This window comes from Myiozetetes cayanensis, unplaced genomic scaffold (genome assembly GCF_022539395.1).
Source record: "Myiozetetes cayanensis isolate MyiCay16 unplaced genomic scaffold, myiCay2020 scf3, whole genome shotgun sequence".
NCBI classification, from domain to species: Eukaryota; Metazoa; Chordata; class Aves; order Passeriformes; family Tyrannidae; genus Myiozetetes; species Myiozetetes cayanensis.
The window spans coordinates 34,546,599-34,568,274 of NW_026087521.1; the positions used below are offsets into that span (position 1 = coordinate 34,546,599).

General features: G+C 35.8%; 1 protein-coding gene across 1 annotated transcript in view; it reads left to right on the forward strand.

Annotated features, from left to right (window-relative positions):
- The window catches only part of CAND1 (cullin associated and neddylation dissociated 1), a 32,723-nt gene extending 15,518 nt beyond the window's left edge, over nt 1–17,205 (forward strand). Inside the window, exons 4-15 of the mRNA XM_050325331.1 lie at nt 566–689; nt 1,112–1,368; nt 1,453–1,558; nt 2,038–2,183; nt 3,221–3,513; nt 4,150–4,291; nt 4,906–6,399; nt 7,191–7,286; nt 8,983–9,152; nt 9,255–9,419; nt 9,649–9,756; nt 10,779–17,205. Of these exons, the coding sequence (XP_050181288.1) occupies nt 566–689; nt 1,112–1,368; nt 1,453–1,558; nt 2,038–2,183; nt 3,221–3,513; nt 4,150–4,291; nt 4,906–6,399; nt 7,191–7,286; nt 8,983–9,152; nt 9,255–9,419; nt 9,649–9,756; nt 10,779–11,003 (3,326 nt within the window). The 3' untranslated portion in view covers nt 11,004–17,205. The remainder of the gene's footprint in view (nt 1–565; nt 690–1,111; nt 1,369–1,452; nt 1,559–2,037; nt 2,184–3,220; nt 3,514–4,149; nt 4,292–4,905; nt 6,400–7,190; nt 7,287–8,982; nt 9,153–9,254; nt 9,420–9,648; nt 9,757–10,778) is intronic.
- Nucleotides 17,206–21,676: the final 4,471 nt, after the last annotated feature.

Below are 21,676 nucleotides of genomic sequence, written 5' to 3' on the forward strand. Positions count from 1 at the left end.
ACAACATTAGACAGTTTGAGGAAGGGGGAACTATAGAGTTGTTGTAAAGACATTTTTTCTTGTATTTTAAAATACTTTGGGTATACCATTTTTCCCCCCTTTCTCAAATGTTTCAGCAGTATTTCAGGCACTTACTACTTAAGAAGCTTCTTGTGCAAAATAATTTTATTTTGCTTTTTCATTATACAGCTATTTAGAGGTGGCTCTTCTATGGTTCTCCTTACCATATAATGTATTTCTCCATTTTTACCTATAGTGCTTTCATTTATTGCTCTAGACTTGTCTTGGCCTTCACTTTCCATTGCTTGCCCTACCAAAAGCAGTGTCCTTTCTGTTGTATATGCCTTTTGGGACAAGAATATGTATGTTTGTACATAAATAGTCTAATGCAGAGCACACATGACATTAACAAACAAACTGACTGTGCAGGCTTGTTTTGTTGGGAGGGAAAAGCTTCTTTATGCTGAGATTACGTTGCTTTCCCTAGTCACAAACATGATCTCTGATGTTAAAAACTCAATTCTTTTAATATTATGAAAATGCTGAGGTTTTGTTGTACTTTCAGGTTCTGCATTAGCAGCTAATGTTTGCAAAAAGATCACAGGGCGTCTCACGAGTGCTATAGCCAAGCAGGAAGATGTGTCTGTTCAACTGGAGGCACTGGATATCATGGCTGATATGCTGAGCAGGTAAACATCCCTCGTTTAATGTGCTGGTGAATGCTGATAAATACTCCTTAAAGCTTGAACTTAAGTCTTCCAAATGTAAAATTAAATTTGTTGAAGTTATACGAAATAATGTGGTAAGGTACAGGTGAAACTTAATGTAGGAAAAAAATGAGTGTATTGAAGATAATTGATTTATAGAATGATTCCGTTATTATTTAATCTTCTAAGCACTGTAATTTTAAGCTTATTTTAATGTCTATTTTTATATTTATCTATTTATATTTTAAACTAATTTCTTCTTTTAAAAAGTTCCTAAGACTTAAATTTAAATAATTAATTGGAATCTTTGTGATATTTGGGGAATATTTAAAGATTGTTGTACAGTATATGAACAAAGTTATCTAGATTCAATTGGTTTGAGTTTGTGTTTTGTCTGTTTTAAGGCAAGGAGGACTGCTTGTTAACTTCCATCCTTCAATTCTGACCTGTCTGCTCCCCCAGCTGACCAGCCCAAGACTTGCTGTGAGGAAAAGAACCATCATTGCTCTTGGTCACCTGGTTATGAGTTGTGGCAATATGGTTTTTGTTGACCTCATTGAACATCTGTTGACAGAGCTGTCTAAAAATGATTCCATGTCAACAACTAGGACCTATATACAGTGTATTGCTGCTATCAGTAGGCAAGCAGGTCATAGAATAGGTAAGAAAAATTTATAAATTATCTTTTACTTTAAAGTTTTTAGGGGAGAGTAATTACTTAGCTGATCTTTTTTTCTCTTACCAGGTGAATATCTTGAGAAAATAATTCCTTTGGTTGTAAAGTTTTGTAATGTAGATGATGATGAACTGCGAGAGTATTGCATTCAAGCCTTTGAATCTTTTGTTAGGAGGTAAGTCATGGGTACCTATTTCAGGCTTTCAAATCTAATAGTGTGCCATTGGATTGTAAGCTATCAAAAGACAATCTCATTCACAGAAAATATTTTTGCAAGCTTTGAGCTGGAATTGTTCCTATAACTCTACCTTGTAACTTAACTGTTAAACAGTGTGTTACATCTGTACTTTATAAACTTTCTACTGTGCCATTGTTACTGGTGCAAACAGGAGGTGGGGAGTATATTTGTGTCTAATTACGGTGACAAAAAAATGAGTATCCAGAGGCATATCTTAGTCCTTTGCAACCTTCCCATCTAGCAGATCCTGTTACACAGTAGCATTGTCCTCTCGGAATTGCTGTAATTCAGATGGGTGCATTGATGTTAGTTGTGTTGACCAGTGTCTCCAAAGTACGGTATGTGGTATGAAGTCTTTTAGGAATATTTTAGTTCCTCAAAGTAATTTCACACTGATTGTACTTTGTGTTGCGCAGGTGTCCTAAAGAAGTTTATCCCCATGTATCTACTATTATAAACATTTGTCTTAAATATCTTACGTATGATCCTAATTACAATTATGATGATGAGGATGAAGATGAAAATGCTATGGATGCAGATGGTGGTGATGATGATGATCAAGGTATATTCTCTTGTCGGTTTGGGGGTGAGGGTGAGCTTGTGATCGTGTACCTGAGAAAATTGGTATAGGTGGTATTGCTACTAAGTACCAGCATTTGAGTGACTTGTATTCTTTCATGTTCAATTTTTGTACCTCTTTTAAACATACTTTATGAACTTACCTCCTGAAATAAAAGTATAGGATATTGTTGCTCGAGATCAGTAATTCCAAGGGTGAACGCAAAATACAAGATAAATACTTTAAAACACTTGAAAGGTGGAAAAAGGCAGAAGAGGATAGCATGATATAACTAAAGTGAGAAGAACATCAGTTCATGAATTGAAAATACATATACAGCACGGGAAAGGCTTTTCACTACTTTCCACTATAATATAATATTGTTACCTAATGCATAAAATCAGAGTAGATTGAAAATTGCCTAGTGTTCTTCTGTAGGATAAAAAATTGTTTTAGACTGAAAGGTGTAACATATCTATTGTTAATACGGTGGCAAAACATTGCCATATGTAAGTTTTATGAAAACTTGGACACACAAGTAATCTAAACTGAGAGCATAACATTCTCGTTATTTAAGGAAAGAATGAGCTGCATAGTTGTTGCTTTTACACCGGAGAAGTCTGTATTATTTATTTTTTTGTTGTTATTTTTGGGGGCAGTGTATGAAAAGAAAGAAGCAAACAATAATTTGCTGAATCTTGATCAGCTAGTATTCATTGTTGCATTGTAGTTTTTGTCACAAATAAAGAGGAATATGCTTTAAATCATCAGTCAGGCTATAAATATGATGGGAACCTCCTTGTCGTATTTGCAGTTTAAATTGGTACATGTGTAAGACCAGCGTGAAGAAACTGGCAAAGAATTACAACTTAGGCCGTTTAGAAGGCTTCTTATATGTATGGCTTTTAACATACTTCTGAACCTATTTCTTCACGTGTCTTACGCAAAGAACCCAACTGTCTTCTTTTTTAATTGTTTAAAATGAAACTTGGTGCTTTGCTTGTCTAGACTTGAACTTATGCATAATTTATTTTTTTAAGGGAGCGATGATGAATATAGTGATGATGATGACATGAGCTGGAAAGTGAGGCGTGCAGCTGCTAAATGTCTGGATGCTGTGGTTAGCACACGACATGAAATGCTTCCAGAATTCTACAAAACTGTATCTCCTGCTTTAATAGCCAGATTCAAAGAACGTGAAGAGAATGTCAAAGCAGATGTTTTTCATGCATATCTTTCTCTTTTAAAACAAACTCGACCTGTGCAAAGTTGGCTTTGTGATCCTGATGCAATGGAACAAGGAGAGACACCTTTGACAATGCTTCAGAGTCAGGTTATTTGTCAAGATTTTTGTTATCTTTGAGAAGACATACTGAAGTTGCACTATGTTCATGAGGATAGTTCATTACATGTGCCTTATCATGCTTTCTCCATGTTCGGGTTATAGTTTATTCCTGTAGTATTAACATAGAGAGGAAAACTGGCCCAGAACAGTTCAGCAGTCTTGGAAACTGAAATTAGTGACTCATGCAAATGTCCTTATTTGATTTCAGTTGTTTACCATCACCTGTGAAAGTTGCATGTCCTGTGTCATTCAACCAAATTACCAAAGCAAAATAGTTACTTTGTGCATTCTGTGTGCAGACATAAGCTCTAATGATCAAGATAAAACTTGATTTGCTACAATATATTTTATTTGCAGAATAAAAAAGATAACGCTGAAAAACTTTTTCTAAATGAATTATTTGGGTGGCTTTTCAGTTGTTACTCTCTACAGTTTTATTAATGTAAATCACCTTTTACAAGCAATTACTTTGACTCTTTATTTCCTCATGTTTTTATAACTTCTCTAGTTCTGTAGAGAAATCAGAGGGGTAGGATGCACATATTTCTTTGTATCCTCCCTAGTAATCAACAATGGAAGAAACGCCAGCTATTGAATCAATTAACACATGTGTGATGATTACAGGTCCCCAACATAGTTAAAGCCTTGCACAAACAGATGAAGGAGAAAAGTGTGAAGACTCGTCAGTGTTGCTTTAACATGCTGACTGAACTAGTAAATGTGTTACCTGGAGCCCTAACACAGCATGTTCCTGTACTTGTACCAGGTATGAGAAACATGTTAGTAATTTAAATATTTATTAAATTGGATGTGAAATTTTGAAACGTCAGAATATTCAAGTCCTGACTGCTTTTTGCAAAAGCCTTGAAGTGGTGCTTCTATTTAAAGAAAATGGCAAAATAACCAACTACTATATGAATTCATATTCATATTTTAGTGACATATTTCCAATATTCTTGAAAACAAGGCTTGTCTCCAAGATTGATGTTTTTTCCCTACTGTATCAAAAAAAGAGTTGATTTTCTTCTTAATTGCAAGATCAAGCTGCCTTCTTTTTCATCCCAAAAGAGCAAAATCTTGTCCATCTTTTAGCTTTTGAAACTTAAAATGTTGAAGTTTGAAGTAACGATGAAAAGTAAGGTTGGAAATGTTAAACATTCAGAATTTCTTTATAATTAAGAAAATACATCACAAACCATCAAATTGCCCATATCCTCTGGCAGAGGAAACTTAAAAACTAATTGATTGAATTAAATTGCCGAAAGGGACTTGGAAGCATTTAAGGAGGGTTGGGATAGCTGCTTGCCTTTGGAAATTTTGAAGTGTTTTAGGAGACTATAAATGCCTACCCTAAAAATATATTTTTTGTTTTTCTTCCAGGAATAATTTTTTCACTGAATGACAAATCAAGTTCTTCTAATCTGAAGATAGATGCTTTGTCCTGTTTGTATGTGATCCTCTGCAATCATTCTCCCCAAGTCTTTCATCCTCATGTTCAAGCACTGGTACCTCCGGTTGTAGCTTGTGTTGGAGACCCATTTTACAAGATAACATCAGAGGCACTTTTGGTTACCCAACAACTTGTGAAGGTTATTCGTCCATTAGATCAGCCTACTTCCTTTGATGCTACTCCTTACATCAAAGATTTGTTTACTTGTACAATCAAGAGATTAAAGGCTGCTGACATTGATCAGGAGGTCAAAGAAAGGGCAATATCTTGCATGGGTCAAATAATTTGTAGCCTTGGTGACAGCCTAGGCACAGACCTGCCTAGTACACTTCAGATCTTTCTAGAGAGACTGAAGAATGAGATCACTCGGTTAACTACAGTGAAGGCCATGACATTAATTGCTGGTTCTCCTTTGAAGATAGATTTGAGGCCAATCCTTGGGGAAGGAGTTCCTATTCTTGCTTCTTTTTTGAGAAAGAACCAGCGAGCTTTGAAACTGGGCACTCTTTCTGCTCTAGATATTTTAATTAAGAATTACAGTGACAGCTTGACAGCTGCCATGATTGACGCTGTCCTGGACGAGCTTCCACCTCTGATTAGTGAAAGTGATATGCACGTATCACAGATGGCCATCAGTTTTCTAACAACACTGGCTAAAGTATATCCTTCCTCCCTGTCAAAGATCAGTGGCTCCATTCTCAATGAACTTATTGGGCTGGTAAGATCACCTCTACTTCAGGGTGGAGCACTTAGTGCCATGCTAGAATTTTTCCAAGCTTTGGTTGTGACTGGTACAAATAATTTAGGCTATATGGATTTACTGCGCATGTTAACGGGTCCAGTGTACTCACAGAGCACAGCACTTACTCACAAGCAGTCTTACTATTCCATTGCCAAATGTGTTGCTGCCCTTACTCGAGCCTGCCCTAAGGAAGGACCAGCTGTTGTAGGTCAGTTCATTCAAGATGTTAAGAACTCAAGGTCCACAGATTCCATTCGTCTTTTGGCTTTGCTTTCTCTTGGGGAAGTTGGGCATCACATTGACTTAAGTGGACAAATTGAGCTGAAGTCTGTAATACTAGAAGCATTCTCTTCTCCCAGTGAAGAAGTAAAATCGGCAGCATCTTACGCCTTAGGCAGCATTAGTGTTGGCAATCTTCCTGAGTATCTGCCGTTTGTCCTACAAGAAATAACTAGTCAGCCTAAGAGGCAATACCTTCTTCTTCATTCCTTGAAAGAAATAATTAGCTCTGCGTCAGTGATTGGTCTCAAACCATATGTTGAGAACATCTGGGCCTTACTCCTGAAACACTGTGAATGTGCAGAAGAGGGCACAAGGAATGTTGTTGCTGAATGCTTGGGCAAGCTTACATTAATAGACCCAGAGACTCTGCTTCCACGACTCAAGGGATACTTGGCATCAGGTGAGTAGTAGTAATGCATGTACATATTGGGGCTTTAAGGCAAATGGCTTTGTGTTGTCTATCAATAAATTGAACTAGTTTTGCAAATGATGTGCTTAAATTTTGTGATAACTCTTCAAGTTTTGCTCCTCCCCACTCAACAATGGAAACTTAGGTGGTTCAGTTTTTACTAGAAGTTGCTAGTCATACATAAAAAAGAATTACTTCTGTGTTCTGCTTTCAGACTGTGGTGTTTCAATTAACAATATTATGTTTAAGAAAGATCTACAAACTTAAAGGAGAAGGAGCATGAATGAAAAAGGGACAACCAATTTGCAACATGTTGACCTTTTGGTGTAAATTATTTGGTGTATTCCTATTTTTCAGATAGGGATTCTGAAATTTTTAAGGATTAGGATGGATCATTGTGCATAATTCATGAATCAGTTTTGTATCAAGAACTGCATTCACGTATGCTTCACGTGCTTCTACTTTTAAGGGGAGAGGTGTTTTTTTTCTAGGCTGACGTATGATCATACATAAACTGTTCTGATAGGCTTATTACTCAAATTTTCTGTAGCAGATAACATTACATGCTTATTGTAGGTTATGGTGTTTTTCCCATCTTTGAAATGTTTTCTCCACAGGTTTACTTGAGTTACATATTGCATTACTAGTGATCAATAACATTTCTTGTTTGGTGCTCTTAAGAGTATTATAAATCTAAAAAGAATAAATGGCCCTGAGCATGATTTAGATTCTGTAGTTGTTCTGTTTTAGTCTTGTGTATTCACGCTTCCGTTTTGTATTAGGGTCCTCATACGCTCGAAGTTCAGTGGTTACTGCTGTTAAATTCACTATTTCTGATCATCCACAACCCATAGACCCACTCTTGAAGAACTGCATAGGTAAGTTCTGACAGCTTTTTACTGACAACTTTTTTGTTTCCAGGCAGTAGAATTACATTTAAAATTTGTTCTTTGTTTTATCAGAAGTAAATATTTTGCAGATACTAGGATTAGCTGCTAATAATAACTGTTGGAAGCGTTACAAGATGTTTCTGTAATAGCCAGTGATTTCTATTAATACTAGTTTGTTTGAATTCTGAGCAGTAAAAAATATATGATTAAAAATTCTGTATATTGAAGCTGTGATGGGCAATACAAAAAGCTAGGACTTTCAGGAGATAGAACCCAAAATCTGATTTTCTTTCCCATGTTTTTGACAAATTAAATCAGTTTGATGTAGTAGAGTGTACTATCTTTACCCAGACGTGTGGTCTTGGAAGTATTTGACATTCGGTCACTTAAAATACGCATGTGTGAATTCAGAGTGTTACCAGGTTTTGAATTGTAAATATAGGTCATTATGATTTTGTAATGCTAGTGATCTGAAAGCATTTGGAATTGTGTATATTTTTACAGGGATAAGGTAATCAGAGCTTTCAGTATAACATCAGTATGATAAAGAGCCTTGCAATGCTGTGGCTTTTTGAACTTTTTTCATTTGTATAACAAAGATTTGTTTAATATGCTGTGGTGAATGTTTTATACTTGATTAATTACAAGTTTAAAGATAGATAAAAAATTATCTATATTGCTAAGCCTAACAGGGAGGGAAAAGATTTAACTTCAAAAGCATAAGGTTTCTATTTATGGTTAAATGAAGTCAATTCCTATGTGTTATTTTCATCACTAAGCTTTTTTTTTTTAATAATACATTCAAGAATTGCTTATGCTTTAGGTTTTTTCTACCCCCACTGAAGCTGCCTTGTGCCTTTGGTTTCTGCAAATATTCATTGATTATTCAGTCGAAAACCTATTGGTATCTAGCACTTAAAAAGTCTTAGTCATATTGAGTTTTGATACCCCAGTTTATTTTGTGTGTCTAGAAGTCACTTCCTTGTTTACACCTTGTTGATTTTCTCCTTTGAAAAATTTCACTCCTCATGGAGTTAGCTAGTAAAACTTCACAAACATTGAGGGAAAAATAGGATATATTCATGCAGCTGTTTATTTTAACAAGGCTGTATTATAGAAGTATAGAAAATCTAATTTAAAAATGCCTGAGGGTAGAGTGGGATGAGAAGGTGTTGCTCTGCTAATATATACTGAGTAGCCTTATTTTATGGTAATTTAGATATTCTCAGTATATGCCATTTTATGGGTTTAAAAATCAGTGTGTTGATAGTTTCCATGAGAGGTGTTCTCAAATTCATGAATTGCAGAAGTGAGATTGGTTTTCTAATGCATATTCTGAGAAAATTTAATGGATAAAAGCAAAGGTTAATTATAATTTTCATTAATGTACGTACTGTATCTTTAGAAAACAAGTTGAAATACCATTGTGATGGCCATTTGTTTTGATGACCATAATAAAACTGCTGTTTCATTATACAAAGTACTGTATATCAATTAAATTAATGCTTTTCCTATGAGTGTAGTTTTATTTGTGTAATCATGCTGAAATAGCGGGTGTCTGTTACATTAGAATAACTCCTGCACTAAATATGTCTTTTTTGAAAGGTTAAAGATAAGCAAAGATATTTTTAAAGTTGCAGATTAAAAGGATCCTCATAGGTTATTTATTTCTGTATGATTGCAGGTGATTTTCTGAAAACGTTGGAGGACCCAGATCTCAATGTCAGGAGAGTAGCCCTGGTGACGTTTAACTCAGCTGCCCACAATAAACCATCTTTGATAAGGGACCTCTTAGATACTGTGCTTCCTCATCTTTACAATGAAACAAAAGTCAGAAAGGAATTAATCAGAGAGGTATGTTAACTAAGAAAAACAGTGCTAAATATATGTAAGTAGATAGATTTTTTTTTTTTTTTAAATGTGTTACTTAACTTTGGTGTTTCTGTTTGCTGACAGGTGGAAATGGGACCATTTAAACATACAGTTGATGATGGCTTGGACATAAGGAAAGCGGCTTTTGAGTGCATGTATACTCTATTGGATAGCTGTTTGGATAGACTAGATATATTTGAATTCTTAAACCATGTTGAAGATGGCCTGAAGGATCACTATGATATTAAGGTTAGCTGTCATTTTTCTCTGTGAAAGCAGTGACTATGTCAAAATATTTTAAATAGTGAATAAACTGACATGGTAAAAAAATTAATTCATATGCTTAAGTAGTTCACTACATTTACCATTTTCATTAAAGTGTGACTGTTTGAAAGGTTACACAGCATTGTAGGAAATATATCTCCACATATGTGCTAGGCATGACTAATAGTTGTATTGTTTTCTTTCCTCAACCTAGATGCTGACCTTTTTAATGCTGGTGAGACTGTCTACCCTTTGTCCAAGTGCGGTGCTGCAGAGATTGGATAGGCTTGTTGAACCTTTGCGTGCCACGTGTACAACTAAGGTACTTAAATTCATTTAATTACTTTGTGTTGTCTTATAGAAATACAAACGAACTTGTGTTTAAAGAATACTTCAGTACTGTTGCAGCATTTTCTGAGTTATGATTGATAAGCTGGAGTAGGCAGGATAATATAAATAAGTGTGCCTTTATACGTGTTTTAAATGTATTTAAATTACAAATTGAGGGGTAGCTTTGTTAGCTTCTTTTTAAAGATTCTCTTTTTCTTGGATGTCCTTTCTTTTGTTCCAAGAATTTAGCTGCCACTTGGGCAACATGTAAATCTCATGTCATTATAAATAGTGGAACTGGAAGACTGGGAGTTTTTCTGACATCTGATGGTTATGTTGTTTCAGACAAGCATTTGGGTGATGAAGGCAGTGTAAAGTAGCTCTGTTTTTGTTGGGTTTTTATTGTTTATCCTGCCTCTTCATTTATATTACAAGATTATTGGATCTTGGCACAGTTAGTCTCCTTCCGTTCTGCTCGTCTTGATCTACCTGTGTGCTGTGACAGTCATTTAATTCTTGCTTTTCCATTGCTGTAATCGTCTGTATTTCATATCAAGAAAATTGACTGCCTTTAATAATAATTTATGTTTGTGTCACTAAAACATATTTGAAAATTGTAACAGAAGGTTAAGCAGTTACTCTGAGGTCAACTTTTGAATAAGTCTATTCTCTGGAATCTGTGAATAATGTGATAATGGCACTTTAATGTCATTTACTGACCTTACTAGGTAAAGGTTGGCTGCTACAGTTGCTTTCATTTGGTGACTGGCTTGTTAGTTTACAGCCTTTTTCTGCTTACCTTGCAGTATTGAAGCTTCAGTCTGTTTGTAAACAGTTCTGCTAGAAAGATGTTTAGGGGTATTTTTTGTTTGTTTTTTTAAGAGCTTAGGTCATTTTGAAAGCTGTGCAAAGTGGTAGTATGGAGGGAAATAAATTTTTGTAACATACATTTTTTTTAAGGTGGGTATAGGCAGAGGTTTAAGTAAAGTTTCAAACATATTTTTTTTTCCCTAGGTAAAGGCAAACTCGGTGAAACAGGAGTTTGAAAAGCAAGATGAACTAAAACGATCTGCTATGAGGGCTGTAGCAGCGCTTTTAACCATTCCAGAAGCAGAGAAGAGTCCATTAATGAGTGAATTTCAGTCACAGATAAGCTCTAACCCTGAGCTGGCAGCCATCTTTGAAAGTATCCAAAAAGATTCATCATCCACTAACTTGGAATCAATGGACACTAGTTAGATGTTTGTCCAAAATGGGGACCATTATGTTGAACCATATAATGCACTGAATTGACAGGTTATAAGTAAGAAACAGAAAAAGCATCTAATTACACATTGTTCCACTTTATTTACCTTTATGGAGACAGTTGGCTTTTCCCATAATTGCTTTTCTAGCATTTCCAGAAATGTATTTCCATAATCCAGAATTTGTTAACCACTCTTTGTTTTAGTGGATTTGGCCACATTTGGGAATTAAAAAGTTGATGCATGGTGTATGGAAATAGGTTCCAACATCCATTTGCCCTGTAATGTTTAGGATTAAAATGTCAAAATTTTGTGACCATGATTTTTTTTTTCTTTTGTTCACTCTTTCTACTTGTAAACAAAAAAGGGGGGGAGGTGGGAATCAAATGTCCAGGTGCACCATGTTTTTTGTATAACTTTTTATTCTTTTTTGTTTCAGCTTCATAAATTGGTTTGGCTGGCAGATGAATTATGTGTAAGATTTATTATATTAAAAAGGTGGTTTGGGCACAGTTCAAAAAAAGCAGACACAAATGTCATTTTTACAGATGTGGGGATTAGAAAACCAATATCCCTGTTGTGCACACTAATTTTGCATGAGCAAGTTTACAAATATATATTGTCTGTAAAACAGCATGTGCAGTTTATTCGTAATGCAAGTTAAAATAAGTTCTACTGTATCAGTGCAGTTTTCAGGTATTTTGACGTACAGGCCACTCAAGCAGGAAGGGATGAATTAAGGTTTGTTCTCTTAATCTGGCTTTTTTAAATGCCAGTAATATGACCCTGCAGATATTCTTACAGTAAACATGACAATTTCTGCAGTTCTCATGGGTTTTCATTCCCAAAGACTGGATCCACTCGAATTGAGGTGAACAAACCATAAGATTGGAGGGAAATAGGATGAGGTGGAGGTAAAATGAGCAGAGAAAACAATAGCTGCTCAGTGGCTCCTGAACTCTGGATTCAACTGTGCTTTTGTTATAAAAGTATGAAGGAAGTTTCTGTAGTGGATTCTATCTCCTATTCTTCATCCAACAGATTTTGTTAAGGCACTAATATATGGTACTACCTAGACAAGTATTGCCAGACCATCATTTTGTTCCTGTTGGAATGTTTTCTGGCACATGGGACCACTAGTAGGTTGCAATGCTGGAAGTGTCATATAATATTCTGGTGAGGGAGGAAACAGGGAATGGTCAAAAGACTGGAGAGAGATAAAAAGCCAACAGAAGAAAAAGTTCTTCTGTGAACATGCTGAGGTAATTTAGAAGCAGACCAGAAGTGGATAGCTGGCAGTCCTGCGAGGAACTAGAATTGGGAATTCAATAACAAAAAAAGAGGGGAGCCACTGCCTCAAATTGATACTTACCATTACTTGTTAGATGCAACTGCTTAGTTGTCTTCCCCCCCTCCCCCACATCAGATCTGAATTTGATTTTTCTTTAGTTAACTGGTATTTTTTAGCTAGTTTGATATTTTGGAAACGTGGGTACGTGGCATAAGCTGCTACATGACTAAACAAGCATACGTTCTTACGACCTCAGAGACAGTTTCCTGTGAGCATTGGGGCTTGGGGGCAAAATCTTCACCTTACGTGCTTGCAGCTTGGGAAAAGCAGAGGAGATATTGGTACATTTTACCTTAACAGAAGGACCTGAACAAAGAAGTCTTTGAACTCATTGAATAGTAACAATTCTAATGCTGTAGAAATTTTTGAAAATGTAGCTTTCTCTGTCTCCAAAGTCTTCATACTAATGTAACAATTGTCTTCTAGAAGTAGTAATAAATGAGATTAAACATACCAACATATCTAAATGTCATGAAAAGGAGTGGGACGACTAGAGAGAAACCATATGGTAGAAAAAGCACTGTGAATTAGGTGCATTTTATCTTACTGTATAACTCATCTACTTCAACTGCGGCAATATACAGGCCTTCTAATTAAGAATCTGTTGTGCTAATTAGTTGTCAACTAATCTTAGAATTTTTTGTGTTAAGTTTTCAGAGTACATTAAAATGTTTTATAGACCTAAATCTAGGTGTGAGAATGATATGATAAACATGAAATACGAGGCTAAAATAGGAAAATGGAGTAAGTGACAATGGTAAGCAAACAGAATATTTGTAGCTGAGAGATTTTGTGTGTGCATTACTACCATAACATAACACAACACCTAATGTGGTGGATGCAAATCATCTTCACTTTGTTTTACAGTACATTGCAGTGGAGCAGCTTAAGGACAGAAGAAAAGGTTGAGTTGTATTACTATATTATTTGCTTTCTTGCAAAAGACTAATTTTCACTTCGACCACTGATGAAGAAGTTGGGAACAGAAGGATTAAGTCTTGCCTGTAAATTGCAACAGTGTGATTTTCTCCAAGTAGGAGTTGTTTATTTTGGTGATTCAGGAAGACAGACTCATAAAAAGGTTGTTAACTGCACCATAATTACTGAATTTTTTTATTAGCGTAACACAATCTATCCATGTTAGGTGTTGAAATTCTGCTGACTTTCACTGGATCACTTGATCGAAAGGTTTTTTTTTGTTTTCCCCACTGTATGCCTGAGTATTTGTATAAATCTGGTGTATTTATGCTTTTAGAGCAATTAGGTTCAGGTAATTCTGTTGAGGATGATGTCAGCTGTTCTTTAAATGCTAAATATTCAAAACTAAAACACTACATTTCGCTATCTAAAACAAAACCAGAATTCTGAAAGGCTGCTCTTAAGATGATTAGAACTTTTGGTATGATTACAACTTTCTCTAGTATTTTTCATCACTTTGTACATAGACAATTAAGACCAACTAATAAGCTTGCACATAATATAAAAATGGTTGGCCAGTCCTTGCATTGCAGATTCTAGTCTTTAAATATTTTTGTATCTCAAAAGTACTTTATCCTCTGTTTTTCCATGAAAAAAATTGCCATCCTTACAAGGGAGTTTTATTTTCTAAAATTATAAATTGAAAACTACTAGTACTTCAAGAACACTACATTTCAAACATGTAAATTTATTTTTATATGAGTTTCCTTCAAATAATACATCTAATATAGCAGTTGACAAAATTAAAAGAGGCGAACTGCTTCCAGTTGTATTTTTATGAGAGGAACAAAGCAGTACGTACGCTCCTAAAGCAGCATTGCTTCCCTCAGATAAAGGATTATTTTCACATTTCCTCAACTCAAATTAAAAATGTGAATTCAAATTCCATATCTACTCCTATTGTATTTACCTTAACAGATATTCTCAGTAATGATGGTAGGAAAAAGTTCAGCCTGATCTGGTGGACTTCTTAGTAGTAAGGGTTTAGCAACTGTTCTCATCTTTACTGGTACTTCCCCTTCCTTGCCTCTGCTTTAGATGACTTTAAAAGCAAAGTAATATGTGACCTTGGAAGTGTGTGTGTGTGTGTGTGTGTGTGTGTGTTGTTTTTGGTTTGTGAATCCTCATTGTTCTGACTGAAATGACACCTGTTTCTGCCAAATACCAAACAGTTAAGCCTGCAGCCTCTGGGTTTTATTTCCCTACTGCTCTAAACATCAGATAAAATGTACTTTTGTTGGGCTTGCTGTTCTTAAAATTCATTTCGGAGAAATGAAAAATACTAGTCAGTTTATTACTTTATTTTTTTTCCCCCTTGTTTACTTCTTGTTGTAAGGTGGGAAGATTTGCTTGCTGTGCTATTGAACATGAGGAGGCTGAGATTCTGGCAGCAAGTTTTGCTCCCTGCCCTAGAAGAGCTCTTTGGTATAGTTATAACTCTTGCACTAAAACTGACCTTTTTTCATCAGTATCCATTTATAATTTTTCATTGTATCTGATTTTGGGGAAGAAGAAAGAAATTGGAATTCTTGAGAATAATGAAGTAAATTAATCTTCCATGGCCTGTGTTAGTGAAGCAGGGAAACTTTCTGCAAATGGGGCTTCTGTGAGGATCAGACAATTTTGTCTTGGTAGGGAGTAAGACTTCTTTAGATTTGTTTCCACCCCATGAGGCTTTAATATTTCCACATAACCTTTGATGAGGAGAAAACTTCCTTCAGAAAGGTCATCAATCCCCCAAAACAAACAAGGGGTTTCAGGTGATGTTCATCTGTGTTATGGTTTAGAACATAACCCTGAACCACAGAAGAAATAACAGCTTGAAGACAGATGTTACCTAAAATGTAGTGCTGAGAAAGAGAAAATGGAATCTTACAGTGAGAATATTTTAATTTAAAATAATTCTCTTTACATTCTACCTTTGTTCATATTTTTGAAGAATGGGAAATACGGAAGGAAAAGAAAAAGTAATTGGCAAGTGGTGACCTGTGATCCCAGAACTTAAGGGGTAATTTATATTCCCTCCTACCTCTTAAAAAAAAAAAAAGAAAAAGAGTATTTTGATAAAATTACATAGTAATTCTGAAAATACTTTTATTCTGAAGGAGTTAAAATTGGTTTTTATTATGTTTTCACTATTTTTTTTTTATTATGAAAAAATTACTTCTGTTCTTATGTGGATTTCTCTCGCCTGACAGTTATGAGTCAGTTTAATACAGCTGCTAAAGCCTTTAGGAAATAAGCTGTGTCACTTGGTTCAGTGCAGTAAAGATGTTCCTGCAGTAGAAGAAGTTTGGAATTCACTCTTTCCCACCGTTCTTTTAATAGATTAAAAATACCTGGTCCTATATGACTGTAGTTTCCATTCAACCTCCAGCCTTTTTTCTGTTCAACTGGACAAGTATTGGACTCCTGATCATCTGATTACTGTTACTTCAGATGCCACCCTTTCTGGGGATTCTTGATGTTGTAATCTCAAGTCTCCCAGAAGACTTTTTTCATCAGTCCTTACTAAGGTTATTTGCTAGAAGGTTCAATTTTGTCTCCTGATGTTTCCATTGTGCAAGACAGTTCTTTCATTAATTCCACGTAGTATTCATTTTACAGAGGCATTTCATGCAAAGATGCCATGCTTATATGCATCTGAATGCTATTTTTGAGGAAGTTCATAGTTCAAGCACTCCTCTCTGCAGTGAAAATACCTCACATACCTAAGGAGAAAATAAAACCATGTGTCACATGCACAGAATTCCATGGAATGTGGCTTCATGTAAATTTTTCTCTTGCCCTTCAATTTCTTAATGCTCACAACTGCATCATGTGATCTAAAGCTCTAGAGCAACTTTCCAGTAAGAAGGTGTTTTGAGTAGTAACAGTTGAGTTCTGCCTACTGATGGAATGTATGGGAAGAGCTACTTTGATTCTTTTCCCTCCACAGCTACTGATCTTCATGCAGTGGCTTTCAGCCATGTACATTCAGTCATTCTATGTAGAGCTTTATAAGAGAATTGAAGAGAAGTTTTTTATCCATGGAGAAAATGCATTTTCAATGGTTCAAGTACACATATTCAGGTTGAAGCAGTTGGATATCCTCAAGGGCTATGGAAGGACAAACAATTTGCTGAAACTGTAAAAACTTCTGGTTGCTTATGAATGATTTATTTCACGTCTGTTGGTGGCTGAACATGGCTGGTTCAGGAAACTTAAAGTTCAAAGGATGACCAGGGCAGGCTATTCCAGGCAAACGTGAATCTGCATTCTAATGCTGTTTGGTGAATGGTTAATATTTGTTGGTCTGATTTTTCTTAATACTGGTGTCATTAGGCATTTATTTATCCAAGAGTGCATAGTTTAGCTTATCAGCGCAATATTCTACACACTACTCAAGTTGTCTTAAAATATGGAAGGGTGTAAAAAAAAAAAAGGTCCATTGGCAGGCTTAGGTACTTCTATATATGGAGGTCAAGAAGAGAATGGCAGAATATAATGAGCATTCTTGGATCAAAGTATTTTTTTGTTTTTGTCCTAAAGTGCATACCAAGAACAAACAAATTCTGGTATGATTGGCCAAATAGACCTGGTAAAATCCTGTATGTCTGTGGGATCAGACCTTTCAGCTGAGAGAACAAATGTCTCTTTGAAACACAGGAATTCCTGAAGAGTATCTGACCTGTTTAAAGAAACTCAAAGGCTGCCACTACAATATGGATGCTTTTAGCTACATTCTGTAAGAAAGTTATATTCTGTACTACAGAAAGAAAAGAACTTGGGAGCTATTTTGCAGTTGTGGTTCTTAACGCACGTGCAGTGAGCGCCCATAATTGTGAACAGTGTGAAAGCTGAGCAAAATACACTGTTGTGAATTGAAGGCAGAAAAAGTCTAGTTGTGTCTACCCCATCATTCAGTTCACATTGGAAGAGATAATTAAATAGATGCAGCTTTGTTTTGCTTGAGATCACATAGTTATGCTCATTTGCAGATCTGTCCAGTTTGCTGTAAGGATGCAATATTCTTTACTTTTTACATGTATTCTTAATTGTAATTTTAGTAAGTGCACAATTAGATTTCAAGAGAAGGTTCATCCTGAAAATTGGATTGCTTTGTAGATCTATTTTTGGAGAATTCATCTCAATACAATTTTAAAAAATTCCTCTGGCAGCAATTAATAGCTGCAACTAAGACTGCAGAAATTAATAACTGAAACTAAGAGTTAATATCCGTAATAATTCCTATAAATTAAATCTATTTCTGACAAAGGAACCTTTACAATGCTGCTAGGCCATCTTATGAAATAAAGCAAGCAACCATAATGCATGGTTCTCAGGATCAGCCAAAACATTATGCAGGAATCAAATCAGATGTTACTCCTACCTCCCACCTTCAGAAGTGGTACAGAGAAGGTGGGAGAACATCTAGTCTTTGTTCATCTCCTTTATTTGAGTTTTAACTTGGTCTAGTGAATAAATATGATTTTAAATGAAGAATGCTTATGTTTTTTTTTAAAAATACATTTATTTACGGAGTTACTTAGCAAACTGTTTCAGTCAGCTCTGAAGGAGACCACTTCTCTCTTTTCAGAAAGTGACCTGGCAGCATAAACTACAGCTAATACTTGGAACACATCAAGGAGCAATCTGTCTGGATAGTACTTTGAAAAGACAGAAAAAATGAGTTAGATATTTATTTGCAAAGTTAGTCTTGTCACTATGTTGTTTCTGTGCTCCTGTACTGTTTGTTTACAAGAGTAATGTTGCAACACATGCACTTCAGAATAGTAAACAGATGACATCTCTTATTGTCAATGTCAGTACAATGTCAGCTTTATGTCAGTACAAAACTCAGCTGTGCTTGCCTTGATTAAGTCTCACATACTGTTCTGTAGTTTTATTCAGATTTCAGCCTGTAGCACTAAACCCAGAATTCATTTCTGACAAAAGCTGATGTTAGAGAAACAGAGAAGCCATAGGGAATGTCTGAGGTCTACATGCAGAATAGTATGTTTGTCTACAAAGATGTCCTATTTAATGCACTCTATTTCGAAGACCAGCTATTTATTGGAGAAAGTAGTGGAAATAGGTTTATTAAAAGTACAGTATCTGAGAGCAACATCAGAAGCATCTTTGATAAGTCTGTTCTTACAGCTGCTTGATCGTATGGCTGAAGAAGAGTATATTCATGGCGAAGCCTGTCTGCATTTCTCATCAGTAGCCTTTGCTAAAGGAAAAATCCAGCTGTTTCTGCCTGGCTGTACCAGTAAATACATTATCCTATGTTGGTAAATACAGCACAGTGCTGAAGGTTGTTTTTGTGCTCAAAAGCAAGATGCTGTGTTGTGTACAGGGTATTCCTGTGGCCCCAAGTTACCCATTTGACAGGGGTTTATGAATAAAATTTTAGTGATTGCAGGCAGTGTGATTTTTCTACAGGGAACCATGATACCCAAGACTTGAATTACATTGCTTAGATCATAAAAATAGCTATAGTTTTTCCTTTTTGCATTTTCATAAAGAGGCTTAAATATCAAGCCGTGGAACCTTTTAATGAAAGAAAAGTGTTTTAAGTAACTGAAATATTTTTTATTTCTTCAATCAGTTGTAGAGTTGGATGTGGTAACAAGCACACTAGGTACTATCCCACTCAATGGGATAATACACGAATAGTGTTAATACTCCTGTAAACGACTATTATTTCTTCTTGATAATGCCAGTAGTAATCCCAAGATGATAGAGTTTATGCTATGTGCCACATAAAAAGTTTTCAGAATGCTCCATGAATATAGCAAAGTGCCTAAGAGTGTTAATATTATGTACAGGTGCAAGATTAAAATACTTGCTAGTAACTCTTAATTAATGTGTTCTATGCTTTCAAATAGCTAATTTAACACACTAAAATCTCAACTAAGTATCTGTGCATATGTATACACGTATCTAAGAATGGGTGAGTTTTTCAGGTTTTTCCGTCTTTCAGTGTTTTAATTCTTTGAAGTTACAGTTCCCCTGGATGATCAGAATTGCTTTTGTAGAAATTATATTAGCCACCTGAAAAAAAAGACAATTCTTTTATATTTTATTAACAATGCTAACTGTTAAATAAAACCATATAATAATATTTTATTTTTTTAAAAAAGCTAAAATTCTGACAACGGCATTTTTTATGTGAAAGTAGTTTTACTACTATTAATTTTTCAGTGTTTTTATAAAGCAGTGAAACAAAAATTAAAATAATTTTTTGGCAGTGTTTTGATTTCATTGTAGTATATTAGCCTTTTGGGCCCTTGGCTTTTATATCTTCTGACCAGAAGGTACAAGTACCTCTTGGACCAGAAACCCTTGCACTTCTGTTTGAATCAGTGAATGGCCAGACTTGTTTGAGCAGGCCTATCCTCTCCCAGTGCTGGTTCTAAAGTTGTTAATCTCCTGTTGCCCCTTAAAAGTAGAGCATAACTGATTCCTCTGGAAAGGTCAGGGTATAACTAAAATCAACCTCTCCATTCTTCTGCAATGTTCATTATAACAGTTTGCAGTACGTCTACTAAAGAAGAGGAAAGGTTATCACATTTTTTTTCCCATCCAGTTACTGCACCTTGCCCCACTGTCATGGCAGAATCTAATGTATTTGCTGGTTCTATGAGCACACTGAAATGAAAATTAAATTTCGGGAGCAGTTGCAACAAGTTGATTTTTTCCAGGAGATGGCGCTGTAACCTCATTAACAAATACCAAACAAATTTGGAAGGGAAAACCGGCCAGATTCCTTCATAGACAAGAAATTGTAGGTATTTGAAGAAAGGACTTGAAACAGATCTTGTAAATTTTATTTCTCTAGACAATATATGGAAGATTTCTGTTAGGACTGGCTTGCTTCAAAGTTCCTTTTCAATCCTTTACAAGTCGTTTCTGAACTTCACTTCTGTACTGTGAAGCTTGTCAAATTTTGTGCAGGTGGGTAGTCATCAGGGCAGTGCTCTTACTGTAGCCAGGTGTTTGGTGGTGGTCTGCTCTGGGTGCTGCTGCAAGGAGTGGAGTGAACCCTGGGTCCCAACAGCTGATTTATGTGGCTGAAGAAGTAGATATCATAGCGTAATTCCCTATTTTTGTTCTGCCTTGCTAATGATTTCCCTTCTCTCAGGCTTTCAACAGGCAGCTGTAATGGGAATGGTGGCTCTCAGTCTGGGAGACTTCACAGAACTGGGTGTTGGATTCTGGTGAGCAGATGGATGGATGTATCAGCAGTGATTACCTTCCTCTGAATGAGTGCATTAATTTCCCACTTAAATTGTAAAATTAAGATGTTTGGGCAACAGCACAGTGGCTTGCTCTTCAAGTTTAGAGATTAAAAAAGAAAGGAGGGATATGTTTTTAATTTATGTTTCTATTCTAAGTCACTCCATCAGGTACTGTTTTAGAATTTGACCATGGAGGTAACAAAATATCCAACAAGACCCCAATTCCAATGGAAGTATTCTCTGATACTGCAGAACTGAGATTTCCATTCTGGAATGACTGACCAAAGGGAGGAAAATTAGTAATTTAGAACAAACTATTTGGGATAGGATACTAAAAAAGTAAAAACATTGTATGTTTTTATTTGAAATAAATTGTGTTATACAGATATGTGGAGAGAAACAAAAAAAAAAGTCCAAAAAATCTGACAGTTTATAAATGTCTGTACTAGGTGTTAAAAGGAGGTGATTAGTGTCTTGAGTGATCTGTCCAACCATACTGCAGTAACACTGAGCTGCAATCACTGGAGATGGAGGCATGCTTTCTCTTCCAGGCAGCAGTAGAGGAAGAAAGAAAGCCTTCAGGTCCAGTGTGAGCATGAGCACTGACTAAAACACATCCTTGCAAACTGCTGTTCTTTTGAGCAACTGCTGTGAGAGATAGCTTTGCTTGGATGTCTGGCTGAAGCTTGTTTTATCCTTCTTTTAACCAGTTTTACAATTTCCATCTTGCAAGGTGCGTAGTTTTGTTTGTTTGCAATTGCAGCCTTTATCCTTGCCCTCAGGCTGTCAGAACAGGGCTTTTTTTCTAGCCCAGACATCTTAATAGCTTCTCTGCTCTGACTGTGGCACAGTGCTTGCTTGAGGATCAAATGCTGCTGTTGCTTACATACCAGATGCCAATGGCTTGCCCCAGCACCAGGCCAAAAAAAGTCCCTAAATGCCTTTTCTGTTTCACTGAGGAGCGTGTTCTGTCCAAGGATTGTACAATGTATACCATATTGTATTGACAGTTGTAAAGGATGGTTGCTAAGGGTCTTGTTAATGAAAAAAAAACCAGAACAGCAAGTATTGGACCCAGGTGTCAGGGAAAACAATGCAGAGACACTGCTGTGG